Source organism: Chamaea fasciata, unplaced genomic scaffold (assembly GCF_029207755.1).
Source record: "Chamaea fasciata isolate MVZ Bird 193981 ecotype frontalis unplaced genomic scaffold, bChaFas1.0.hap1 SCAF_35, whole genome shotgun sequence".
NCBI classification, from domain to species: domain Eukaryota; kingdom Metazoa; phylum Chordata; class Aves; order Passeriformes; family Sylviidae; genus Chamaea; species Chamaea fasciata.
The window spans coordinates 636055-663624 of record NW_027094120.1 but is presented as its reverse complement, the minus strand read 5'-3'; the positions used below and the strand labels follow the sequence as shown (position 1 = coordinate 663624).

The window sequence follows — 27570 nt, the reverse complement described above, 5'->3', positions numbered from 1 at the left end:
ATAAAATGTTTAAAGATTGCAGGTTCTGGAGGAATCCTTCTAGAACTTGCACAGAGGGGGCTGCAGATTTCTGGTGGGAGATGCTCTGCATTTTCTGTGCAACCTCTTTGCTGTGCAGAGGGATTTTCTTTATTGCATGTCTAGATAGAATCTCTGCTTGAACCACACGGCTTTTTACAGATTGTCCATGACAGATGCACGATGGACAGGTTACAAATCTGTTCATGGTAGTGGCTGTTCAGATGATGGAGGTCTGCTGTCCTCTTACGTATTCCTGTTGAAATAAATGGCAGACCTCTATGAATTTAGGAGTTCATAGAATCATAATTAAGGCTTGTGTAGTCCTGCCCCACTGCCATGTACAGGTCATCTTAGAGTTGGTCATTTTGGCACTTTCACCCTTTAAAACTATTTTATAAAGGGATTATCCAGCCTCACCTTATGGCTTAATTTTGGGGAAGAATATGAAAAGGCATTTCCTTCTCCCTTCTTCCCTCACCCCTCTTTCCCAGCTGCTGTTATTACTACCTAAAATAATTACTTTGATTATTTAACTTCCCTTCTATTTTCTCTTGAAGTTTTAATCTGTTGGTTTAGTGATTAGTATAACCATGATCCTGGAAATAACCTGCAGGTTTTCCCTCTGCTTTGTCTTTTTAGGGTGAGCCAGGGGTGCCTTACACTGCTGTCAGCAATGGTGGCTCAGGGCCCGGGTTCAGCAAGGGATGTATATAGTCATTTGGATTTCAATGACAAATACCTGCCTGGATTGTTGGAAAGAAGATGCAAGAAGGTAAATTAAGGTCCTGCATGCAATGAAATGCTATGCCATGGCTCCACCAGCATTTTTAGCTAACTGTTGGGAACAAAGCTGTTGCCAATGTTTGTTGTATTTTCATCTGCAAGAACTTAACTCTCCCTTCCTGTCCTGTGTCAGGCTGAAGTCCTTGACTGTGCCTAACTGGGCACATGAAAATGCCGTACGTGTTGCCAACGAGCTGTGGAGAAACATAAATGTGCAGTTTCTGTCAACTGTCCTTCTGGTGTTTTAAACAGAGTGAAAGTGATAGTACACTCCTGAAAACTAGTCAGTCATTTTGCAGTTTGGTCCCACTGAAATAAATGGAAACTGAAGAGGGGATATTGCTCAGTACTAATCCAGGGTAATTGTGTTTGAAAGCATAAACAGAATAATCCAAATTATCTCTAACTGGAAATCCTTAAGAGGAATATGTGAATGAGGGGAAGAAGTCACTCCTTTTTTCCTGAAGAAACTATCTCTTGTTTCCTCCCTGTTTGCTCAAAATAGTCAGGATTGATCCAAACCAGAACAAGAATATCTAAGTGTCATTCCAAATGCAAGTATAAAATAAATCCAGTATTGGTTGCAATCTTGACATATTGTTTCTAGATTTTAAAGATTACTTGCAGAGTGAATGTGTAAGTTTGTGTTAGGTTTGTGCCATCTGAGGTGAAAATTCAGACGTTTTCTTTATTAAGCAGTCAAAGGGAAGGCAAAAAACCAAACATCCCTTTTTCCCTGGAACCACCTTTTATAGTTCTGGAGCTGTCAGATTCCACAAGTTTTGACCTCACTGCAGGAGTTGTCTGCAGGAGTACCTCCACCCTTAATTTTAAATGCTTGGGTGCAGTCTTTTGACTGCAAGCTGCTCAAGTACTCCAGTAAGGTACAAGGAAAAAGCATCCCAAAGGTCTTACTCTTGTACAGCTTTCAATGAAATCGTGTCACAGCTGGTTATCAGAGGTGAGTTTTTAACACAAAAATACCAGGCCCAAAGCTTCCAGCAAAATTTTGTTTGTTTCTCTTTATTTCTTCTTTCAGCCTTTTCATGAGTCCCTGCTGCCTTATCTTTTGCCTACTCAGAATCATCTTTACATGCAGATTATTTTGCACAGCAGGTTTATAAAAAATTGTAAATCATGGGGGGACTCTGTCAGGGAGTGTAGTGATTGGGCGAGGGATGAGGGTTTTTTTAAAAGAGGGTGTATTTACATAGGATATTGGGGGGAGATTCTTGGCCATGAGGGTGGTGAGACGCTGTCCAGCACAGGTTGCCCAGAGAAGCTGTCACTGCCCTCTCCCTGGAAGTGTCCAAGGTCAGGTTGGACAGGGCTTGGAGCACCCTGGGATAGTGGAAGCCATCTCTGCCCATGGCAGGAGGTGAATGAGGTGATCCTTAGGGTCCTTTCCAACTCGAACCGTTCCATGATCCGTTGTTCATATCCTGTGGTGCTGTTACAGGTCAGGGTGTCGCTGCTTCCAGTGTGCCTGAGTTGGTAGTTTTATACTTGCCCCTTTTAATGGGCATTTTTGTGACCTGACCAAGCAGGGCACAAGGGAGGAAGTTCAGTGATGCAGGGTTTGGCATGAAACTGCTGTTAATGTTTCCTTTTTCTTTAGATCTGTGGCCTGGTCTCATATCTCCGGAATTGAAGAGCACGTGAACTAGCACATTTTCCTTTTTAGGTAAAAGTGATCTGCTTCATGCCAGAAGTGTTTTAGCTGAATACACTGTGGATGTATTGCATGTAAATGTGGGTCTGTGGCTGTATGCAGCATGTTTACAGAAGTTGTTCCATTTGCCCATTTGTGGCACTGGTACAGGTAATCAGCAGTTGCAGTATTGATTCTGCAGTTGGGTACAGCCTGTGTGCTGACAACTTTTTTTTTTTAATTTTATATTTACATTTTTATGTTTCCAGGGGAGAACAGATGCCCGCATGGCCTGTATTCAGTTTGCGCTCTCCTTTCTCATTGCTGGCGGCAATGCAGTCTTGGCACAGGTGCTGGAATTAAAAGGTACTTCATAATTGCATTTGGGTTTTTGTTTTCTAAGGCACGGTCATTTACATGACCTAATTAAAATGCAAACCAGGTCGAGAGCACTGATGAGAAGCAAAATATATATATTTTCTTCTTATTACCTGAAAAGCTTTAAACTTCTTTGGTAGTTTAATAAATAAGTCTCCTGCTGGAGAGCAATACGCTAACTGCTAGAACTTTGCAAAAATAGAAAGTCTTTGGTGACGCAGATTAAAAAAAAAGTAAATCTAACGTAAAACTTTGAGGTCATAGAGTCAATAAACATAAAACAAATCATGGCCTCCAGTCTTGCTCATCAGACAGTAACAGTGGATATATTGCATTAATTTTCTATTGAAAAGTGTGTGCTTCAGTTGCCTTTCTGCCCTGTGAATTGTGACCCTTGGTAAAGTTATGGGAGAATTCAGGAGGGATGTAGAAATATTGCTTAAAAACAGGTCCTTAAGCCATTAGCTGGCAGCAGGTTATTTCTCCTCAGGCGGGGGACTGAGAACTGGCTGCAGTTGTCCTGGGCTGCTGATTTTCTTTAGGTGCTGGCAATTGTTCAGTTCTTTCAGGCTGGGGATTGCACACCCCGGCCCAGTCAGTACAGCTGGCTTTCATTCCCCTGTGAGAGCCCTGAGTTCTCTCTAAACTGAAGTTGTCTAACTTTGGGGTGCACAGGTGAGCCAAAGGATGATACATGTGGTTGGAGATGGAATCTCCAAACATTTGAGAATCACTCAGTGAAACAATTACAAGTGCTTCATTGGGAAGAATATGAATTTAGGTACGGCATTTCAGGGCCCAAAATGTGTTTGAAGTTGACAGATGCTGTAGCAGTGTTAATCAGCAAGTGGGCAAATTAGCCAGTCAAGATGAGAGTAGGTTTGGCAGCTTCAGTTGCTCATCACCGTAGTCAGACACATCATCCTTCTGAGCTCTGCTTGCTGCCTTTAGGTTCATCCTGGAATGTAACAGCAGGGTAAATAATGTGAGAAGGAAGAGGAATGGCTGTGAATTCCCTGAAGCATTTTAGTATGAAAAGAGCTTTCACATTCTGACTTAACATTTGAAATGTCCTCTTAGATTTCATTCCAGATATTCTTCGCTCTGAAATAAAGGAAGACAGAGTTTCTACTGTCAATCTGTTACTTTCCACCCTGAGAACTAAGGTATGATACACCCTTGAAACTGTGTTGCCTCATGTTTTCTATTTTCCTCACAACAGGAAACAGTTTTGCAGTGATTTCTCTCAGTGTTCAGTTCTTAGGGCTGCTGGCAGTGTGCCGCTGCAGTGTCTGTGACTGGCAATATGTGTTGGGGGTTGGTAGCTTGGCTATATTACTGTCTCAGGGTTGAAAACAGGGAAGCAGGAATTGCTGAAGGGTGTGAGAGTTGGTTTAGTGGTGGCTGCCTTTCCTGTGCTCTGTCACCTTCTGAGCGTGGCCCTGCCTATTCCCTGGGATGCACTTGTTGCTTGTAGAGCAGCTGCACCTGAGATGCATTTTGTTTCTTTAAAGACGTTTTTAGCTCCAGTATCTATGTTTTCTTAAAATACCTGTTCTGAACTGCTGTAGCAATGTTGCAGAAGCTGTTGGGTGAACATTTGAGGGAATGAAGAGGAAATAGTTTCAAATTTAGAGTGTAGTCACAAGAGCCTGCCTCAGACTTGGGCTTTTCACAACTGACCAATTAAAGCCAAAAATGTTCTTTCATTTTGCTGTTGCAATAACATGAAAAAGAAGGAGAATAAAAAAAGCTACCATTTAAATGTAAAATAAACCTCCTCGAAAACTTTGTTTTTCAAATGAGGCTTTTCCTGTATGGGAATCATGGGCCATTACGTTATTGGTGGACCCTAGCACACTGTATGACTCTTTCAGCCTAGCAAGAAAAATCAGAATTAAAGCAATGCCAGCAGTAAAACACAGTAGAAGAACTTTTGAGGAACTTCTTTGGCTGTGTATTCCCTTTCATTCAAACTTCCTTTGTAGTAGCCTTTACCATGTCTGCTCCCAGGTTCCCGTGGTTGTAGTCTGTGGCTGTGATGCTCTAAACATGATCTGTGCTCCTCAGCCGAACGTGGACATCTGTCCTGTCCAGCGTGTGCAGGGCTTGCCGAGGTTGGTGTAGGGTCCAAGTGGAGCAGGGGCATGTGAGAGAAGTGTTGACAGGACAGGCAGACCCTTTCTTCTGCCCTGGTGAGGAAAGCCAGCTCTGTGTGTGCTAGAAGAATGAAGTGTGTTGTTATTTTGCCATGATTTTGTCATAACTTGCAATAACTAGAAGAGTTTGCTTTTTTCTCATTTTTAGGTGGTTCATAATAAAAGTATCAGTAAAAGGCGGAAGGTGCGTTTTTTTCACTGCGGGAGTGTTGCTTCACATCGCTTCACTGTACTGTTGAAATGGGATTACTGATGTCAGCCCTGAGGATTTAAGGGTCTGTCATTATTTCTTTGTTACTCCTAGTCCTTCTGCTGCCTGTTTTTTACCCTGCCTCTTGCAGCCCACAGCTTTTGGAACAGCTCCCAATGGCTCTGAGCTTGATGAGTTCAAAAAGAGGAATCTACTGAGCCTATTTAAAAAGAATCTCCCAAATTTCTGCTGCTTCTCGCTGGGTTTTGGCTACAGATCTTTTTACTCTTGTGTCTGCTCTCGTGTATTCCTCTACTAGATGCTTATGACCCCGCCACTCCCATCCTGATACACCGTAAACACCCTTTGGAGGAGATCTGTTTCTAGTAGGGGTCTGCTTGGAGCTGTGCAAATCTCTGACCCCATTCATAAGCATGCATTTCAGTTCTGAATAAGATTAAGTTGTTACAGTTCCTGGCAGTCCCTGTACGTCATGTGATTCGGGATTTCCCAGCCACACTTGTCAGGAGTCTCCTCATCCATAGGCATCTTGAGTTGCTCCAGATTTAGAAGGTTAATGGAATTTAGAATCACAGAATGGTTTGGGTTGGAAGGGACCTTCAGGTCCTGAAGCTTCTCTTCTTAATCTGAACAGAAGCCAAACTTTCTTTTAGTATTTCCCTAAGAGGAGCCATATGAAATGTAGAGTGCAGTTGATACCTGTGATGTCAAATCTCATATGCCTTTTTTACTCCTTTTTGGTTTTTAAAGGTGGCTCAAGGTTCTGAGGAAGTGGGAAAGGCAATGGTATGAGAGCTTGTGCATAGTTTCCTAATGGACCTCTGCTACTCTCTGAAACGTGGCATAACCTTCTATGATCCGAGTCTTGGAACTTCTGGCAAGTAAGTCACTGTGCGGCTGGGAGTGGGCATGGAATTTTTGCTAGAAGCAGAAGAGACCTCACTGGTTATCGTGTTTGCCCTAAAATGTGTGGTAGTAATTCACTGTTTGTCATGCAGAAAACGTGGAGGTAAATTAATTTCTTACTTCTCTGAGCGTAAACTCAGAAATTATGCCAGGAGGGTGAGAGATCTTGCCTTCAATTAACAGTTAGAGAAGCTGCAGAGTTCACATCCCATATAAAGTATCAAAATAAGGATTTCTTATTCAAAATAAAGTTTTTGTCTTCAACAAGGGAGGAAATCTGGTACTTCTGCACTTCCTGCTTGGTTTAAAAACGACTACAGAAGATGAAATGGTTGCTGACCTCATGGTGAATATTTTCAAAGTATGCCCAGATTTACTGAATAGATACTTGTAGGAGACCCACTATTCCTTCGTTCCTAGAGCGATGTCTGCTTGGATGGACAACATGAAGTTACTCAAGAAGGTAAGAGTATGGATGATGGTAAAAAACCATGCTCAGAGCAGGAGGCTCTATAAACACTTCAACTGAACTGAGAAAGAAGGAATTTTGGTGTAAGAAACAGTGGAAAACATCACATCAGTGATGTATTTTTTGAGGCAGCAGCATCAAAGCTCAGCTAAAAGAACGTTCTGTCGTTTCCGAGTGTTCCACTGCCTATTTGTTTAGATGAAAATGATCAAGTAGGATCTGGAATCTCTTGAAAAGGGATGGCCTTTAGCAGGGATGCTGGTTGCATACAGAGAGTGCATTTAGTTGAGTAGGACTCTGGCGGATGCTCTAGCATATTTGCCTAAAAATTGATATTTAATGATGCTGTTACTTCAGACAAGTCAAAATCCTTCTGTATAATGCTCCCCAGAAGAAGGAAGCTGTCATCTCTGGGAATGTACCAATGGGGCATAAAGTTTCTTTCTTTTCTTTCATTTCTTTCAGATCTATGAGGCTCAACCAGAGATCTCCAAGTCTTCTAAGACTTCAGAATTTCTTCCTCTCCCCAGATTGCTTTTGATGGTGATGGTAACAACAGTCCCTGCAGTGTGCAATAAAATAATGTTCACCCAGGGGTTAAATGTAAGGGCAGTCTGTGGTATTTCAGTGACTTTTCTCTCCCAGTTAGTACTGTTTGATTTTGCTGTGTGATCATTGAAGAAATTTCTTTAGTTGGTTAATTACCTGTGTTTTGTATTGTCCGCCCCAGCAGAAATCTGGCTTGGGAAAGCACTGGGAAATGAATGAAAACCGCTGATATTGATTCCAGGTGCCTTTCACAAGCACCAGTTCTTCCGCTGTCCGGTGGTAGTTTAGGCTGGGAATCTGAAAACCTATGGATTCTTTACTGCTAGCCAAGACCTAGAAAATAATTAATTCATTGACCAGTTTTAACACATTCAAAGTATAGGTTCTGTGCAACGCATAACAGGAATCACTGAAGTGTCTCTAACTGACTTCTTCTTTTATTTGCCCAGCACAGTGGTGAAGCACAGCATCCTGTCACTGGAATCCATGGTGCTGAGAAGAGCCCTGAGGAACACTGAGCACTGTTTGTCTGGAGGAACCTGGCAAAGGTCACAAATCTACACGCTGCCAACAATGCAGGAGTTGGTGCGGCTCTACAGAGAAGCTGTCCGCAAGGTAGAAAGAAAGAGACAACTGGGGGCTGACAGGAGGCATTTTGCAGGCGGCTGACAACTGCTTTCCTCTGTACTTTCTCCTCATGTAGTTGAACCCTAGGAGCCAGGAGATGGTATCCTGGGGGAGGCTGTGGATGAAATGGTGAGGTAGGAGCTTGCGTTTCCTGACACATCTGTCTGACAGGAATGCAAATAAAATTCTGTGGTGAGATGATCTGTAACATTAATGGCTCTTGAGCTGCAAATGCCTTTCAAGGCCAGGAAGCAAGTTCTCGTCCTGGTTCAAGTCAATGTAGCCCGCAGAGGTTACTCAGAACTTACTAAACAAAGGAGCACTTGAGTTGGAAATATACCATGAGAAGGAAGAACCAAACAAAATTTTCACAGGAAACCTTTTCAGTAAAATGTTCTTTCCAGTACTTTTGTTCTACAGAAGTGGAACTGCTTGATTTCAGGTCATTCCCTGATTGCACACAAGGTCAATTCTTACCTTTGTGAAGAGCAGCAAATCTTCCTGTTGGGTTTGGGGATGTATTTGTCGTAGGAGCTTTGTCTTACAAAGGAGAGCTGTTGCAATTTACCCGTTTTGCTTTTAGGTTTTACCGGACGTGAGTAGTATCGTGGCTGTCTGGCAGTCTCTTCTGAAGGAAGAGAGACAACACAGCGACAGCCCAGCAGAGAAAAAAGGAAGGTGATGTCTCCACTGTGAGGGCAATGACCGAGATGGAAGTTGCTGAGCAGCATGGTAGGCAAAGCAGGTGGAGTTACAGCTTCCTATCTGTGTGGGAATGGGTGTTGTGAAATCCTCATCCCACCCTTCACTTCAGCAGAATCCAGATCTCACTTGTGTATTTACTGCTCACCGTTTCTTTGTTCATTTCTTCAGGGCATTAGAATTGCCTGAAAACACAGTTGAATGTGTAGGCTGCCACTGTTACTGGAAGGTTAAGCAGTTTGACTTTGCTGTCCCAGGATCACAGAATGGTTGAGGCTGGAAGGCATCTCTGCAAATCATCTTGCCTGATACCTCTGCCTAATCCTGGTGGTTACCCAGGTCCATGTTCACACAGCTTTTGAACATCTCCAAAGACGGAGACCCCAGGACCTCTTTAGGCAACTTGTGTGGGTGCTCGATCGCCTCCATAGTCAGAGAGTGTTTCCTGGTGCTCAGAGTGTTCCTGTGTTTCACTTTGTGCCCAGTGTCTCTGCTCCTGCGCTGGGTGCTTCTGGGAGGAGCTTTGCAGCCTCACTTCAGGTGTTCATACATATTGATGAGGTGGCCCTGAGCCTTCTCTTCAGCCTGAACAGTCCCGGCTCTCCCAGCCGTTTCTCACAGGAGAGATGTTCCAGTCCCTTCAGCATTTTTGTGAGCCTTTGCCTGACTCCCTCCAGTGTCTTCATGTTCTGGGGAGTCCAGGCCTGAACACAGCACTCCTGGTTTGGCCTCCCCAGCGCTGAGAGGAGGGGAAGGAGATGCTCCCTGACGTCAGGACACCAGGGCCTTCAGATCCTTCCCTGGCAACCTGCTCTCCACTTGCACTGTGGAATGGGTCTGTTCCTTCTCAGGTGCAGGGCTCTGCTCTTCCTCCTGTTGAACCCAGCCCTCCTGCCCTTGACCTTTCCATGCTGGTGGCTGTTTCACAGCCACAAAGGAAAACTCGCAGGGACACTCATATGCCTGAAAAATAATTTTTTGAGAGGTTTTTGTTTGTCCAGGTTATTTTACCAGGAGGTCATATTTGTTTTTTAGCAGTTAGGTACTGTGGCTACACCAATGCTTGTCTTGACGTAATACAGGAGTGGAATTGTGAGCGTTGGAAGAGGGACGTGGTGAAGGCTTCAGTTTTCCTCTCTCAAGCTCAGCATCCCTCCGGAAGGGCTTGCTTCCACAGTCCCACTGCTTCCCACAGCAGGGGATGGGAAGTTTCAGGATTGTCTGCATCTTGGCCACTGGCCTGTGAAGTTTTCCTTGTAGGCTGGAGATAAATCTGAAACCAGTTTCACCCTTCAGAGGGCATATTCCACAGAGACACTTCCTGGAGCAAAAGGTTTTTCAGTGGACGTCCTTCTGTGCCTCCCATTGGGCAGCAAAATGTCAGCACTGACAGTCCAAGGCTTGGAAACCAGTGGGGCAGCTGGGTTCTGTAGGACTGCAGCTGTAGTTCCTCAGCATTCTGTGGTCATGATGCTGTCACTTACTCCCAGTTCACCTTTAACAGCTTTATTTGCATTGTGGCCTCTAGAGAATTCCTTTCTAATGGGAGCTGAGACTCAGGCAAACAAAGTTTATCCATGGCATTCATCCAGTTCTTTCTAGCTCCCCGAGGGAGATGAAGTTAACAGGGAAAAGTTAGGTGTTGATTGTTTTGGTCCATGTGCTTTGCTTGCTTTCATTAATGGCTGGATAACAGGTAGCTTTTATGCCTCCTCATGTTACAACTGAAACCTGAGATGGCTTTTCCTAGGAAGTGAGCAGTTGCATTAAGTGCTATTGCTGTTTCTCTCGGACAGGTATTTGTTGTCTGCCTCTTGCCAAAAGCTTACGCTGACAAGCCTTATTTTGAAAGGGGAAAGGGAAAGAGAGAAATTTTTAAGTGAAATAATAAATTTGCCACAAACTGTAGTGTACTGTCTCGTGCACTTCCCCAGCCAAACCTACCTGACATTAGCTAAAAGTAGCGCGCCCAGAAATCAGCAGCATGACCATATCCTTTCCTTCGCTTTTTCCTGTTGTTCAGCCCTGCACTGAACAGCAGTGGGACTGGTGGGGTTCTTACAGTGAGTATTCAGATGTTCAGGTTGTGTTTTACATGTGTGAGCACTTGTGAGTCAAATTAGAAACGGCAGCTCTCGATCTAAGCACCGAATAAGTGGATTTAGTTTTGAAAGTGTTCATACAGGAATGTGTGGGGAAGGAAACTGGGGATTCCGTGGGTGTTTTTCTCATTCCTGTTGGGAAGATGGCAGGTCATTTCCTAGGCAAGTCTGCTGGAAATAAAGTTGGTAATGCTCGTGCAGGGTAATGGAGGTGTGACACTTCACTCTTGCTGTGAAGGAAGGAGAAGCCAATTATGGTAATATTTTGTTTAGGTTCAGATGATGCTGAGATGCTGCTTCTGAAAGCTGCATTGCTTCAGGTCATGTCTTTATCAGAAGGTTGTGCCCCACTTGGTAGCACAGAGCAACTTTGATTTTAGCAAGCTGCTAAAAGGTATGTGATGGGGGTTTGTATTTCCTCCAGTGTTTTCTCTGGCTGTTTATAAAGTCCACAGCAAAAAGGAAGGTTTGCTTTTCTGTGGAGATAAAGGAACTGTTTTCTAAAAGTAGCCCATTTTAGTTTCTCTGTTATGTTTTTATTATTTATTAAGTTTTTGTTGTTTGGTCTTACTGTTGGATTGCCTTGGTGGTGACTTTTTAAAATGTGGTGTTGTTTCTCGAATGAGGGCCACAAAGATCCTACACAGGCTCCGAGAGGCTCAGACACCAGTGCTTTGTGCTGCTGATGTCAGGTCAGATGGGGGCAGCTCAGGTTCTGATTGCACTGCGACAGCTCCCTGAGCTGTCACAAGAATAAGTGATGTTATTCATGAGCTGGTGATAGCAGTGATGCAGGGAGAGACATGAGTGTGAAGTTCCATTGTCTGGAGCAAGTATTGTCGTGGTACAAGCATTTGTTGAGTTAAATTCTGTATTTTGCTCTCCAGTTTGTCCATCCTTTGTCCTGCCTGTAGGTCACAGCTTTTCAAGGTTGCTGAGACTGATAGAAGAGATTTTATATTTCCATGCACGACCAGTGCTTTGTGCTGGGGTTAGCTGATGAAATCTCCCTCCGAGGGCTGGATTCCCACCTTGGGTTGGCCAGCCTTCGCTGCAGTGTGTCTGGGGATCCCATGACATGAAGATCTGTGAATTGCCAGCTTGTCTCACAGTTGTGTTCTAAACCCTAAAACAGGAGTGTTCTGAAGTCTCAGGCAGAGGAACCGAAGTGAAGTTTGTTTCTTGCGTTCACACCTCAGGTATCGTCACTGGAAAGGGCCTGCAGGAGGAGGTCCCTCCTCTTCTGCAGCACCATATCCTGAAAGTGGCTTTAGAACTTCCTGCCAACAAGTTTGCCTGGTTCAGAGGACAGGTAAGAGGCTGGTGCAAAGTTATGTTTGCTTGCTCTGTTGTCCTCAAATGTTTTCCTCTGGCATCGCCTAGTTTTAAATTAGTCCAGCCATTTTAGGGGTGACCCTTTTGTAAAGCAGCAGGAATTACAGTCTTAGCAGTAGTGAAAACTCCCTTCTGAGCTGGAAGGTTTTTTACAAGGAAAACATTTTTTGCCTCCCTGATGAACGGAGGAGAAGGTTGCTGTAGCTCTTTGTGTCTCTGGAGATGTTCCCTCACAAGAAAGAGTGTGCTGGTTTCCACTTGTCTGGAAAGCCTGAGCTGCAGACCAGGGAAATGAGCTACTGATGGGAGCCGTCCCACCCCTTCCCAAGGAGGATTCCAACATTTTTTAATGCTCTCCATAATTGGTGGAAACCATCAGGGCCCCAGCTCTATTTTACTGCAGGCTTGTCAAATAAGTACTCTGTCAAGACTTGGCTTGTCATGTCAGGAGAAAGGAGTGGACCTGGCTTTGAGGAGGTAGCAGGGATTGACATGGAATGATTAGGGAATGAAATATGATTGATGAGGGAAGTTGCTTTGTCTTGGGCCCTTTCAATAGTTGGGGGTTTCCGTTACTACGGTCTTCTTCCACTTTTCAGGAAAACATTTTGCAAATGAATGCAACGATGCTGGCTCATTGACTGCAAAGTAGTGTAAATGATCCCACTGGTTTCTGGCCTTGGGACTTTTGGGCAGGTCTGTAAAGTAACACGCTTACCTTGCGTATCATTGTCAGTGCAACATAGTCCTATACAGTGTTGCTGTAGCAGAGGAATTCTAATACATTTTTCTTGTCGGACATCTCTGAAACAGAGAAGCTATCTGGTGAAAAATCAGTCTTCTATTTACTGATGAAAATGTTTGTTACAAGTACCCACTCTCATCTGAAAACTTCCAGCAAACAATTAATCATCAACATACATATTTGAATTGAAATATTGGGATATTCACTATATCCCACTGGTCTGAAATGCCAGGATGGTAAATTTTTTTCTTGAAGCAGCAGATACCTTTACTGCATGATTGTGTGGTCGACACCTGATTCAGGTTTAATTTAGCGATGATTTTCTTTGTTAGATCAGTAGTTTTCTAAACTGTCCTACAGGCTGTTGTTAAGGCGCACTTTTTTTCTGCCTGTGATGACATGAAGATGTACAACCCTCTGAAAGCAGTATAACCTGCTTTCCAGAAATTATAGAGGTAAGGTTTTTAGTGTCCACTGTGCAGTTGACAAGTCCCACTAGTGAGTGGAAAGAAAAGGCCTCTTGAGTTGAGGGGGTGAGGAGAGTGGCAGGTACTTCTTTTCATCGACCTGCTCTTCCTCTTTTCTTTCCCAAAAGAAGGAATCATGAAGTTACTGTACAAAAAGATCTGCATCTCCTGGAGTTTTGTATTTGAGGTGTTTTGAGGTTTATTTACACACCTCCCCCTTTGTTTCCTGGACAGGTTTTACGTGACAGTGGAGTGTTTGAGTACACATGGAAGGGAACTTTCAGTTTGGCTGGAACATTTGGATAATGCAACAGAAGACCAGAAGGAAGCAGTGATTCAGCTTTTGGAAAGGGTAACAGTGTTCAAATTAGCTGGATAAACAATGCAAAGAATAATTGTTGGGGGTTAGGTTTGTTCCTTCTTTCTCTAAAGAATTTTTTCCCACAAGTTACCAAGGAGACCAAGTGTTGGATACTTGAGAGTACTTAACTGAAACAAAGAGGTGGACAAAGGTGGAAGGGGGAGATAACGCAGGTGGGCTCTTCTTTTTCCTGCGTTCGGGGAGAGAGAGAGAATGGCTGTTGCTGGCTGGAAAAGTTTCACTGTGGCCAAAAGGATCCAGTCCTGGAAAATCTACTATCATCAGTTCTGCCTCGCCTTCGGCTTCTTCTTTGCTAGATGAGGATTGGAGAGTTTTTAGCAATTGAGAGGAAGGATACAAACAAGAGATAAGAAAATTAACAGCAGTAGTAAGGGAAGAAGAAAAAGGGAGATGTGGACAAGGACCACCAAAGCAAGGACCACCCCGACTAGGGAAAGACCAGTGTGCATTCTGTAAGAAATTTGGAAGCTGGAAGAACCAGTGCCCAGAACAAAGAAAAGGCGATGATTAAAGGAGACTGAAAAGCGGAGGGGGTGGTTGCTCACATCAAAGAAGACTGAGGAGGACTAGAGGATTTTACCCTAGGGGAGCCTCTGGTTGTAATCAAGATAGGGAACAAAGGAAAGGAAATGAAATTTTGGGGGGACACAGGGACAACGTACTCAGTGTTAAATAAAGCTTTAATACCTATAACAGATGATTATGGTATGGTGAAGGAGGCAATTGGCCAACCTGAAAGTGTATTTATGTAGACCACTGAAATATAAACTTGGGAAACAATGGGGAATTCGTAAGTTTTTATACATGCCTGTCCTGGGTTGAAGTATATTCTATCACCATCTTCATGAACTGTTGAAACCAGGTGAGGCAGTGCTCCCTGCCTCCTCCACTCTGGCTTATCTTCTGTTAATGGGCCATCAGCACCTTTGCTACACAGCTCACAGATAACCCCCTCCTGGACTACCTCCTGTTAATGGGCCCATCAGGCCTTATCACATGACTCACCATCCCATTGTGGGATGCTCCGCCCAGAGGGAGAAACCAAGCATTCCAGCCTGGATATAAGCTGAGACTCTGAACACCAGAGGGGCGCTTACCCACTGGATTCCCAGAGGACCCAAGCTACCAGACCTTTCTACAGGATCACTGCTTCAGGAAGACCACCTCATCTAGACTGCTTCCATCACTACGCTCAGGTTGTATTCTGACTCTGTCAGTGGTCTTTTGTATTATTGCATCGATTTTATTTTACTTTCTTTCCTTTTTTCTTTTTTCCTATTAAATTGTATCTCTGACTTGGAGCCTCTCATCTGTTTTGCCTTCAAACTACTACATTTTTGGCGCCCAACGTGGGGCACAAGGCACTGAGAAAAGTCAGAATTACAATTTTGTATTGAAGAAGACACCTGTTCGCTATGATGCTCAACATGCTTACATGTGTCTTATATCTATCTCTCTATATTTTTCCACAACTGGGGTACTATCTGCCAGTCTTAATGCTCCTGCATAGACCAGGGTATGGTACTAAAATTGCTTTAGTAGTCTATTATGTCCATTGCTTTATAAACTCTGAGGCAATGAACATTATTCAGAATATACACCCACTTTTGTTTTCTTGTTCTGGTCTAGGATGCTACATCTGGGGCCTCAACAATCTCACCCAGCCCCTGTGGGGAGGGGTGAAGAATGATTTTTTCCAGCTTTTCAGGCATGACACAGCAGTTTTTGAAAATATGGAATACCCTCTGGATGCCAAGGACAGCATGATGTTGTTGTTAGTCCTGCTTTGTCTTCTCTGCACGGCCCGCACCATGCTTAGAATCAAAACACTACATGGTGTGATACAGCGTGTTCTGAAGGAAGAGGAAGAGGGAAAAAGTAGCAGAGCAACGATATCAGTGTCTACACAGAGTGTCACAGAGGTGAAAGGAACCAAAGGCAAGGCAACAGTGTCCTCATCTACACAGACCGTCACAGAGGAGAAAGAAGCCAAAAGTGAAGCAACAGTGTCCACATCTACGCAGACTGTCACAGAAGAGAAAGAGACTAAGGGTGCCATCAGCATCTCCACACAAACCATCACTGAACCGGAACAGCCTAAACCAGTAGCAGTTGCCCCCGTTCAGAAGAAGAAATCAAGGACCAAATCAGTCCGCATAGTGACTGATGAGAGTGCAGCAGGACCTTCACAATCAGCAGAAGAGACAGAGCCAGAAATCATCACTCGCTCTCTATCTCTGGGTGAGCTGCGTGACCTGCGAAGGGAATTCACCCGCCAGACCAACGAGTCCATCCTGACCTGGCTGCTCCGCATCTGGGACGCTGCAGCCAATGACACCATTCTGGATGGAAGTGAGGCCAGGCAACTGGGATCGTTGTCCCGGGATGTGGTCATTGACCAGGGGATTGGGAAAAGCCAAGAACCTCTCAGCCTCTGGCAGCGACTGCTAACAAGTGTGAAGGATAGGTACCTTTGTAAAGAAGACCTCCAAGTGCACCAAAGAAAATGGAACACAATAGAACAAGGTATCCGATGCCTGAGGGAATTGGCTGTGTTGGAAATCCTTTTTTCAGAAGATGAGAGATTTCCTAAAAACCCAGATGGTGTCCAGTGCACATCACGGATGTGGTTGAGATTTGCACGGCTTGGACCCGAGATGTACTCACGTTACCTGGCAACACTGCAATGGAGGGAAGGTGAGGACAGGGTAGGTGTCTTGGCTAATAAACTAAGAATTTACGAGGACACTGTCACTGCCCCAGTTCGTACCCATGTCTCGTCTGTGGAAACAAGACTAGCTGAGCAAGTCCGGAACTTGATTGAAGAAGGCCATCAAAAACTGAAAAAAAAACTTAAGGAAGAAATTTACCATATCCAGCCAGAGCCAATGAGAGTCTCTGCCATTAGGAGCAGGCGCTCCCCAGCCAGGGAGAGAGGATACACACCCCGAGGTAACCTCTGGTCTTTTCTTCGGGAGCATGGAGAAGACATGAGGAAGTGGGATGGAAAACCCACCTCCTCCTTAGCAGCCCGGGTACGTGAACTGAAAAGAGAAACACCTACCACAAAGAGCCCATCTAGAATCAATGTTGCTCCGGTCTCTCGTGCACAGAACTCCAGACGGTACAGGAATGATGATATGACTGATCCTCTTGAAGGAACCTCAGAAACATATTTACAAGAAGAGAGCAATGTATGCCATGACCAGGAATAGGGGGGCCCTGCCTCTAGCCAGGTAGAGGAAAGGGACAATCGGATCTACTGGACTGTGTGGATCCGATGGCCTGGAACATCTGACCCACAAAGATATACGGCTCTGGTTGATACCGGTGCTCAGTGTACGCTGATGCCATCAAGGTACGTGGGAGCAGAACCCATTTCCATTTCTGGGGTGACAGGAGGATCCCAGGAGCTGACTGTACTAGAAGCTGAAGTAAGTCTAACTGGGAAAGAATGGCAGAAACACCCCATTGTGACTGGTCCAGAGGCCCCATGCATTTTGGGCATAGACTATCTCAGAAATGGGTATTTCAAAGACCCAAGAGGATACCGCTGGGTTTTTGGCATAACTGCTCTAGAGACAGAAGGCATCAGACAACTGAGTACCTTGCCTGGACTCTCAGACGACCCCTCTGCTGTGGGACTACTGAAAGTTGAAGAACAACAGGTGCCAATCGCCCGAGCAACAGTGCACCGTAGGCAATATCGCACCGACAGAGACTCTGTGGTCCCCATCCATAAGATGATTCGTGAGCTGGAAAGCCAAGGGGTGGTAAGCAAGACTCGTTCACCCTTTAATAGCCCTATATGGCCCGTGCGTAAGTCCAGCGGAGAATGAAGACTGACAGTGGATTACCGTGGCCTGAATGAAGTCACACCACCCCTGAGCGCTGCCGTACCAGACATGTTGGAGCTTCAGTATGAGCTGGAATCCAAGGCAGCAAAATGGTATGCGACCATTGATATTGCAAATGCCTTTTTCTCCATTCCTCTGGCAGCAGAATGCAAGCCTCAGTTTGCCTTCACCTGGAGGGGCGTACAGTACACCTGGAACCGACTGCCCCAGGGGTGGAAGCACAGTCCCACCATTTGCCATGGACTGATCCAGGCTGCACTGGAAAAGGGTGAGGCTCCAGAACACCTGCAATACATTGACGACATTATCGTGTAGGGAAACACTGCAACAGAAGTCTTTGAGAAGGGAGAGAAGATCATTCAGATTCTCCTGAAGGCCGGCTTCGCCATCAAAAGGAGCAAAGTCAAGGGACCTGCTCGAGAGATCCAGTTTCTGGGAGTGAAGTGGCAAAATGGACGGCGTCAGATTCCCACTGAAGTCATCAATAAGATCACTGCAATGTCTCCACCGACCAACAAGAAGGAAACACAAGCTTTCCTAGGTGCCATAGGCTTCTGGAGGATGCACATTCCCGAGTATAGCCAAATCGTGAGCCCTCTCTACCTGGTTACCCGCAAGAAGAACGATTTCCACTGGGGCCCAGAACAGCAGCAAGCTTTCGCCCAGATCAAGCAGGAAATCGCTCATGCGGTAGCCCTTGGCCCAGTCAGGACGGGATCAGAGGTGAAGAATGTGCTTTACTCTGCAGCCGGGAGCCATGGTCTGTCATGGAGCCTTTGGCAGAAGGTGCCGGGTGAGACTCGGGGACGACCACTGGGATTCTGGAGCCGAAGCTACAGAGGATCCGAAGCCAACTACACTCCCACAGAGAAGGAAATCTTAGCCGCCTATGAAGGAGTCCAAGCTGCCTCAGAGGTGATTGGTACTGAAGTACAGCTGCTTCTGGCACCTCGACTACCAGTGCTGGGGTGGATGTTCAAGGGAAAGGTTCCTACCACACATCACGCCACCGACACCACGTGGAGCAAATGGATCGCCCTGATCACGCAGCGCGCCCGTATTGGAAACCTGAATCGCCCTGGGATTCTGGAAATTATAACAAACTGGCCTGAAGGTGAGACCTTTGGATTATCCTCTGAAGAAGAGGAGGAGCAAGTGACACGGGCCGAGGAAGCCCCACCATATAATGAGCTACCAGAGAGTGAGAGACGATATGCCCTTTTCACCAACGGTTCCTGCCGAATTGTAGGTGCTAACCGGAAATGGAAAGCTGCTGTATGGAGCCCCACACGACGAGTTGCACAAGCTACCGAGGGAGAAGGTGGATCAAGTCAGGTCGCAGAGCTTAAAGCTGTCCAGCTGGCTTTGGATATTGCTGAACGAGAGAAGTGGCCAAGGCTCTATCTCTACACTGACTCATGGATGGTAGCTAATGCTCTGTGGGGATGGCTGGACCGCTGGAGAAAGGCCAACTGGCAGCGCAGAGGGAAACCCATCTGGGCTGCTGAGATTTGGCAGGACATCGCCACCCGAGTAGAAAGGCTGACCATGAAGGTTCGACACGTGGATGCGCACGTACCCAAGAGTCGGGCTAATGAAGAACATCATAACAACGAGCAGGTGGATCGAGCTGCCAAGGTGAAAGTATCTCAGGTTGATCTAGACTGGCAGCACAAAGGAGAATTATTCCTAGCTCGTTGGGCTCATGATGCCTCTGGTCATCAAGGGAGAGATGCAACATATCGATGGGCTCGTGACCGAGGGGTGGACATTACTATGGACAGCATCTCCCAGGCTATCCATGACTGCGAGACCTGTGCTGCGATCAAACAGGCCAAATGAGTGAAGCCTCTGTGGTATGGCAGACGATGGTCAAAGTATAGGTATGGGGAAGCCTGGCAAATTGACTACATCACCCTTCCCCAAACCCGCCAAGGCAAGCGCTACGTGCTCACCATGGTGGAAGCAACCACTGGATGGCTGGAGACCTACCCTGTGCCTCATGCTACTGCCCGGAACACCATCTTGGGTCTGGAAAAGCAGGTCCTGTGGAGACATGGCACCCCTGAGAGAATTGAGTCAGACAACGGGACTCATTTCAAGAATGGCCTCATAAGCACTTGGGCCAGAGAACACGGAATCGAATGGATATACCATATCCCATACCATGCACCAGCTGCCGGGAAGGTGGAACGCTGCAATGGACTGCTTAAAACTACCCTTAAGGCACTTGGTGGAGGGACCTTCAAAAATTGGGAACTGAACTTAGCGAAGGCCACCTGGATGGTCAATACCCGAGGGTCCATCAATCGAGCTGGTCCTGCCCAGTCTGAATCCTTGCATACAGTGGATGGAGATAGGGTCCCTGTGGTACACATGAGAGGTATGTTAGGAAAGACTGTTTGGATTAATCCCACCTCGGGCAAGGGCAAACCCATCCGAGGGGCTGTCTTTGCACAAGGACCTGGTTACACTTGGTGGGTGATGCAAAAGGATGGGGACACCCACTGTGTACCACAAGGAGACCTTATTTTAAGTGAGAACTGTGTGTAGGATTTCATTATATATATATGTGTGTGTGTGTGTAGTTTAAGGAAGGTATTGATTTGGGATGATGTAGATGGTAATAGAATAAGGGGTGGATAATGTCCTGGGTTGAAGTATATTCTATCACCATCTTCAAGAACTGTTGAAACCAGGTGAGGCAGTGCTCCCTGCCTCCTCCACTCTGGCTTATCTTCTGTTAATGGGCCATCAGCACCTTTGCTACACAGCTCACAGATAACCCCCTCCTGGACTACCTCCTGTTAATGGGCCCATCAGGCCTTATCACATGACTCACCATCCCATTGTGGGATGCTCCGTCCAGAGGGAGAAACCAAGCATTCCAGCCTGGATATAAGCTGAGACTCTGAACACCAGAGGGGCGCTTACCCACTGGATTCCCAGAGGACCCGAGCTACCAGACCTTTCTACAGGATCACTGCTTCAGGAAGACCACCTCATCTGGACTGCTTCCATCACTACGCTCAGGTTGTATTCTGACTCTGTCAGTGGTCTTTTGTATTATTGCATCTATTTTATTTTACTTTCTTTCTTTTTTTTTTTTCCTATTAAATTGTATCTCTGACTTGGAGCCTCTCATTTGTTTTGTCTTCAAACTACTACAATGTGAGATGGACCCCAGGTTTCCAGGCCAGCTAGATCAGTCTCTCCTGGCAGATGTCATCTGGAAACAATCTTTCCATTTAAGGAAATTTGGAGGAGGAATTGCAAATTTAGCCACAGGCCCTTGGAGGAGAAGGACAGCTCTTTTCCACAGAAGGAGAACACAGAGCCCCAGAGCTTCCGGGGCAGATGAGCAGCAGCCCTCAACATGCCAAGGTCAGCCAGACCTGTCCAGCAGCCCCCGGGAGGCCAAACCAGCCAGGCCTATTCCACGTTCCCTTGCTTCCATGGGGCCCCTGAGTTTCACAATGGTCCCCTTGATTCCATGAGGCACCACAGTGTCCCCATGGCCCCTCGGTTCTGTAGGGTTCTGTACTGTCAGCAATGGTCTCCTTGGCTCTGCAGTGTCACAGTGGCCACACAAAGGCCCAGGAGCTTAAAAGACGGATCACAAGCTCAGCCCATGGTGTGGACCCTCCTTCTCCTGGGGTTTGTGTCTCACCCACACTGGAACCCAAGCAGTTGCTAGCTATATGTGTGTCTTTGGATATAGATCTTCTGTCTTTCTCAATCTCTCTTTTTCTTCTCCTACTAATCCTCTTTACCTGAAACATTTTTGGGAAATTTAACATCTTTATTGTTTAACGGTTTCCAGGTTATAAGGGTGTCTTGGTTTGGAAAAGACAAGTGTTTACTAGGGAGGGGCAGGGAGAACTCAAACCCCCTCCCTCCAAATTATTATAATTTTGAATTTTGAGGGGGCTCTTAGGCAAAGATATGGGGATAGGAAAAACAGTTCTTTTCTAGTATGTATAACAAGGCAAACAAACAACAAGAACAACAGCATTAACAACAAAACAGAACCAGGAACCTTGAGCGTCTTTGTTTCAGAAAGCTTGGGGCAGTCTGATTTTGGTGCCCCTGCGGGACTATGAGAGCACCAAGCTGGAACAGTGAAAAATCCTGGGCTGGTGGGTAAGGTATATCAGAAGCTCCACGGTGGTAGCTGCATTGGCAGGGACGTCCCGGCAGGACAGGGGAGTGCAGGCCCACAGAGTAGCAAAAAGGGCTGTGCCGAAGAAGGGGCAGTGGTGAGACAGGGCCGGCCCAGCTCCAGCAGGGCAGGAGGAGGCAGCCCTGAATTCCTGGGAACACGAGCAGAGGGTAGATTTCCCAGGACCGGACTTGGTAGTGTCAGTGGATTCCTCCCACAGCATGCAGCAGCCTGGCCGTCCTCTCTCCTAAATACGAGGGCAAGAGACAGCGTAGCTGCCCCCAGCCCCATCCTCTACCTGCCTCCAAAACTCAGATTATCTTCCCCCTCCGAGGGAAACTCCCAGAGACAAAAGAAGTGTAGTCCAATGCTACACTTACTCTCCTGACTTTTGGCTACTGCTTTGTTTTAGTCAAGCACCCACAAGTACCCAGCAGTTAGTCTCCTAGCAACCTATCGGACAAAATTCTGTAAGCAAAAAAGAAACAAATCTAACCCCCAACAATATCCACCCCAATTTTTTTCCCCATACCAACATATTACATTGAATTTAAACCTTTAAAGAATATACATACATTCACTTCCTTAATTATATACATATATACATGCAAACATGGATACAGATACAGTGTCACGGGTAGTTCTCCCTAAAACAAGGGTCCCTTGAGGTATGCATCGGATCTCTCCATCCTTTTGCATCACCCACCAGGTGCAACTTCATCCCTGAGCAAAGACAACCCCACGGATGGGATTGTCTTTGCTGAAGGCAGAATTAATCCAGTTTTTCCCAGCATATCTCTCATGTGTGCCACTGGAACCTTATCTCCATCTATTGTTCTCAGGGGCTCAGATTGGGCAGGGCTGCTCTGTTCGTGGAACCTGAAGAGTTCACCAACCAGGTGGCCTTTGCAAAATTAATATCCCAATTCTTGAAGGTTCCCCCACCCAGTGCCTTCAAGGTAGTTTTAAGCAGGCCATTGCACCGTTCAACTTTCCCGGCCGCTGGTGCATGATAAGGAATATGGTACACCCACTCCATGCCATGTTCTCTAGCCCAGGTGTTGGTAAGGCTGTTCTTGAAATGAGTCCCATTGTCAGACTCGATTCTCTCAGGGGTGCCATGTCTCCACAGGACTTGTTTTTCCAGGCCCAGGATGGTGTTCTGGGCAGTAGCGTGAGGCACAGGGTGGGTCTCCAACCAGCCAGTGGTGCCTTCCACCATGGCCAGCACATAGCACTTTCCTTGGAGGGTTTGGGGAAGGGTGATGTAGTCAATCTGCCAGGCCTCTCCATGCTTATATTTGGACCACCGCCCACCATACCATAGGGGCTTCACCCGCATGGCTTGTTTGACTGCAGCACATGTCTCACAGTCACGGATAACCTGAGAAATACTGTCCATGGTTAAATTCACCCCTCAGTCTCGTGCCCACTTACAGGCGGCATCTCTCCCCTGAGGACCTGAGGCATCATGGGCCCATCGAGCTAGGAACAACTCTCCATTGTGTTGCCAATCTAAATCTATCTTTGACACCTCTGTCTTTGCAGCCTGATCTCCCTGCTCCTCATTAGCCCGACTCTTGGGGACATGGGCATCTACATGGCGGACTTTCATAGGTAGCTTCTCTACCCAAGTAACATCTCACTGTTCTCTAGTGGCAATGTCTTTCCATTCATCAGCAGCCCAGACTGGTTTTCCCCTCTGCTGCCAGCTGGCCTTTTTCCACCTTTCCAGCCAGCCCCACAGAGCATTGGCTGCCATCCACAAATCAGTGTAGAGGTAGAGCTTCTCTCTTTCAGCAATGTCCAGGGCCAATTGAACAGCTTTGAGTTCAGCAAGTTGACTCGATCCACCTTCTCCTTCAGGAGCTTCAGCGGCCTGTCTCCATACTCCCCTGCCTGGGGCTCCACACAGCTGCCTTCCACCTCCAGTTCGTCCCTACGATGCGACAGGAGCTGTCAGTGAAAAGAGCGTAGAGTGTTTCTTCTGCTGGCAGTTGGTTGGACAGAGGAGCTTCTTCAGCCTTTGTCACTTGTTTCTGCTCCTCTTCATCAGTGAGACCAAAGTTTTCACCTTCTGGCCAGCTTGTAATTTTCTGTGAGCTGGATATAGAAACCTCATTAGGTAACACCATGTTGTCTAGCTTACCCTGGTTTGGATGGCACATGGTTGTGGCTGTATTCCTCCCATTTGCAGGCCCTTATCAAAACAGGGGCCCTATAACTAAGGCTACTGGGTCTGTTATCTAGTTTGTTTTATGGGTTGATAATGTCGGAGTCCAGGGCATTTTTCTGGATGCCCTGGGAGGCCACAGACCTGAGCATGAGGGTTTGAGATCTGTACAGGGGGGTTTTGGAGCTCTACAGGGAGGTTGGAGACCCTGGCACGGAGCTCAGGAAGACACTGTCTTTGACTTCAGTCCATGGGAACGGCTTCCAACATTGAGGGAAGAATAACAAACCACAAAGATGTGAAAAAAGTAGTTTAGTTTGGTATAGGATGAGAAATGATGTAGTTTTGAGTTTTTAGAATATAGGTACATGGGGGACAAGATGGAGGGCTTAGGGTGTTGCCCTTAGTTCTTCCTTCTTCTCCCCTGGCCTCCATCTTTTGGTGACGGTGGCACAAAGTAGTTTAAGGAGATTGGATTAGAGTAAAGTTGACCATTTTACTATAGGTGCTAGGTATTGGAATATAAGTGTAAACAGGTGATACGTTACTTTCTGTATAAAGGGACTGCGACGTCCCACTGTGGGGGGAGTCGCCTCGTGTCCCAGCTGCTGTTCAGATCTCCACTTGGCACGGTGAACATTTTAAGATATGAAACAATAAACAACACGAAATATCAAGAGAACAAGACCTTGAGGACTCCGCTTCTTTCTTGCGACCTGGCTCGGGGCTTTCAGAGGGAAAAAAGGCTTTTTACCATCTTCAAGCTCAGGTGAGGAGACCAAACCCAACAGATAAGGTGAGGAATTCATGGATATTTAACTTCTGCTTGAAGTTAAAGCACATAGATACACGGCTATCACACTCTAAGTGTATGTTTTTGGGGTTACTTTAAGAATGGTACTTTCTGTGAGGAAATGACAGCAGGGGAAGTTTTCTCCCAGCCCTTCAACCAGTTCTTTGTGCCTACCCCACCAGCTTCTGAAGGGCTCTGTCAGCCCCTGGAGTGGACACACAGGCTGAGCCAGAGGTGAGAATGGCAGAAGAGGCTGAGCCGAGAGGGACCCAGAGGAATGATGGAGTGCAGGCAATGGCAGCCTGGGCATCACTGGGAGGGCTGTCCAAAGGCTCCTGGAGCTGCGGCAGCCTCGGGGCTGTGATCATTCCCTGGGAGCCTGGTCAGTGTCCCAGCCCCCTGTAGGGGAAGGAGCTTTTGCTGCTCTCTGGCCCGGAGCCAGCCTGGCCCAGCCCCAGCCGTTCCCTGGGCTGCTGTCCCTGCTCCCCCGGGGCCCAGGTGGAGCTGCCCCAGCGCCGGCCCTGGCAAGGAGCCGCAGCCCCCGGGGAGCTCCGAGCTGCGTCTGCTGGGCTGCGGCCGAAGGGAGGCAGCGGCCGCAGAGCTGCGGGGAAAGGTCCTGGCCCTGGCTCTGGGCTGGGCCGGGGCCACGGGGAGAAAATCAACTTGCAGCTTGTGACCCACAGCAGGGAGGAGCAGTAATTGCTGGCTGAGAGAGACTCTTGCCAAGGGTCTGCAAGGAGAGGCCACAGGGAAGGGCTTTGTGCTGCTGGGGCCAGGCCGAGATGGGATGTGGGCATGGACTTGTACCCTGGGAGGGCGGTCGGGCCGTGGCCCAGGTTGGCCCGAGAGGCTGCGGCTGCCCCTGAATCCCTGGGAGGTTTTAAGTCCTGGTTGGAAGGGATTTCCTGCCCCGAAGTCATGGGATGGGATGGGATGGGATGGGATGGGATGGGATGGGATGGGATGGTGTAGGGTACCGTGGGGTAGGGTGGTGTGGAGCGGTGAAATGTGGGGATTGCACTGTGGGGGTGGTAAGGAACTTGGCAGGTGTAGGGATTGCAATGAGGTATTGGGTAATTTTTGCTCTTGGAGTAGTGGGTCTAGAGGAAGGGAAAGCAAGAGGCACTTTTTGGAGGCTCCTGTTGCTTGTAGCAATTTTGGGGCCTAGAAGTGCATTCTGGGAGATCACAGTGAAATTGGGAAGGCAGAGGTAAAGGTCCCAAGCTGTGCAGGGCTGAGGTTACGTGGCAGTGATTTGGGGAGGATAAGGGCACCACATTACAGAAAGGGAGGATGGAAGGATGGAAGGATGGAAGGATGGAAGGATGGAAGGAAGGAAGGAAGGAAGGAAGGAAGGAAGGAAGGAAGGAAGAAAGGAAGGAAGGAGGAGAGAGAGAGAGAGAGAGAGAGAAAGAAAGAAATGAAAGAAAGGAAGATTAAATAAAAGGGACGGCGGGACTACTCCCTAAGAAACTACTGGGTAAGATAATATTGGGCAAGAAACTAATCCCCAAGAAACTATTGGGCAGGAAACTACTCCTCTAAAAAGTACTGGGCAACAAAGTGTTTGAAGTGCAATCACTGTGCTTTATGGCAAGACTGCAGGAAAAGAAAGAAGCAGAGAAGGAAGGATAGAAATGTTTGTCCAGACTGTGAAATTATCGCCCTTGTTTTTGCCATGATCCTGTCTCAGCACAAAGAGCTGGAATTCTGCACCAGAAAATGCAACAGCAGTTACTGAGTTCATCCTAGAGGGTTTCCCAGAGCATGATCCAAGACTGCGGATGTTTTTATCTCAGGCCCTTCTGCTCATGTACCTGACAACAGTGATGGGGAGTGAAACCATCCTTTTCCTCCTGTGTGTGGATCACCACCTGCAAACCCCCATGGACGTTTTCATCTGCAGCCTGGCCTTCCTGGAAATCTGGTTTACATCCTCCACAAGCATCAAATGGCTTGTGATGCTGAGTTCTGGTCAGAACACTCTCTCACTAGGCAGCTGCTTTGCCCAAAACTATTTTTATTTTGCCCTGGGCTGCACAGAGTTTTTCCCTGGTTGTCATGTCCTTTGACCACTGTGTTGCCATCTGCCACCCTTTGCTCTACGCTGACATCACAAAGCCTCAGCTCTGTGTCCACCTGGGTGTTGGTTCTTTGGGTCCTCGGCTTTGTCCTGCTGAGCTACCGCTGCTCTTCCTCTCTGAGCTGTCTTTCTGTGGCTCCAAGATCCCCCATTTCCTCTGGGACAACTCCCCCTTGTTCAAACTGTCCTGCTCTGACACCAGCCTGCTTTGGGAAACAGACTCTGTCTTCTTACCGTGTGTCGTGCTGGGCTCCTTATGTTTGACTCTGGCATTTGACATCTGCGTCCTTTTCTGTGTTCTGCATCTTCCAGCAGCCTCTGGGAGGAAGAAAGCTTTGACCACGTGTTCTACCCATCCCGTCACCTTATCCATTGCCCGTGGGAGCTGCATTGCTCTCTGCACGTGTCCTGCAGAAGATGTTTCCTTGAGGACCAACAGAACTGGAGCTCTGCTGAACACAGTCCTGTTCCCATTCCTAAATCCATTCATCTGCAGCCTTGGGAACAAATCTGTGATCCTGGCCCTGAACAAATCCATTGCCAGGCCAAGAACAAAGCCTTTCCTCTAAGCATGATGCATTTCTGGAAAGCCATCCCAAGGATCTGGTATCATGTTACACAAAACCAGTGCCTGTGTGTGCAGCCTCCAAACACGGCTGCCTCAGGAGATTGATGCTCCTGCTGGGTTGTGTCAGGTTAAGAGAGAAGAGACTCATCTGCACTCCCAGACAGGGCACCAACAATGGCAGCAGGACAAACTCAGTTCATTCTCTGCCCGGGCTGCTCCCGGGCCCATCTCAGGAGAGCCACCAGCTCATTAAGAGCCCATCTCTGGAACAGAGAAGAGCTCAGAGGAACAGTGGCAAGTGACAATCCAAATTACAGCTCCTGAGCGATGGACACCTTGTCCCAGCTCCTTTCCTGGGACAGCCATCAGCCCTGCTTTGAAACCCCAAAGTTTGAAACCCCAAAGTCACCCTCCCAGTAAAGAAAGACTTTCTCCTGTGCAGTCTAA

The 27570-nt window shown here is 47.0% G+C and overlaps 1 protein-coding gene across 1 annotated transcript in view; it reads left to right on the top strand.

Moving 5' to 3' along the window:
* LOC136303463 (olfactory receptor 6E1-like) overlaps positions 1 to 27106 on the top strand; it is a gene marked incomplete at its 3' end in the record, with an annotated part of 38543 nt that extends 11437 nt beyond the window's left edge. The window contains 5 exon segments of the mRNA XM_066207126.1: positions 24573 to 24706; positions 26166 to 26522; positions 26524 to 26614; positions 26616 to 26658; positions 26661 to 27106. Of these exon segments, the coding sequence (XP_066063223.1) occupies positions 24573 to 24706; positions 26166 to 26522; positions 26524 to 26614; positions 26616 to 26658; positions 26661 to 27106 (1071 nt within the window).
* Positions 27107 to 27570: the final 464 nt, after the last annotated feature.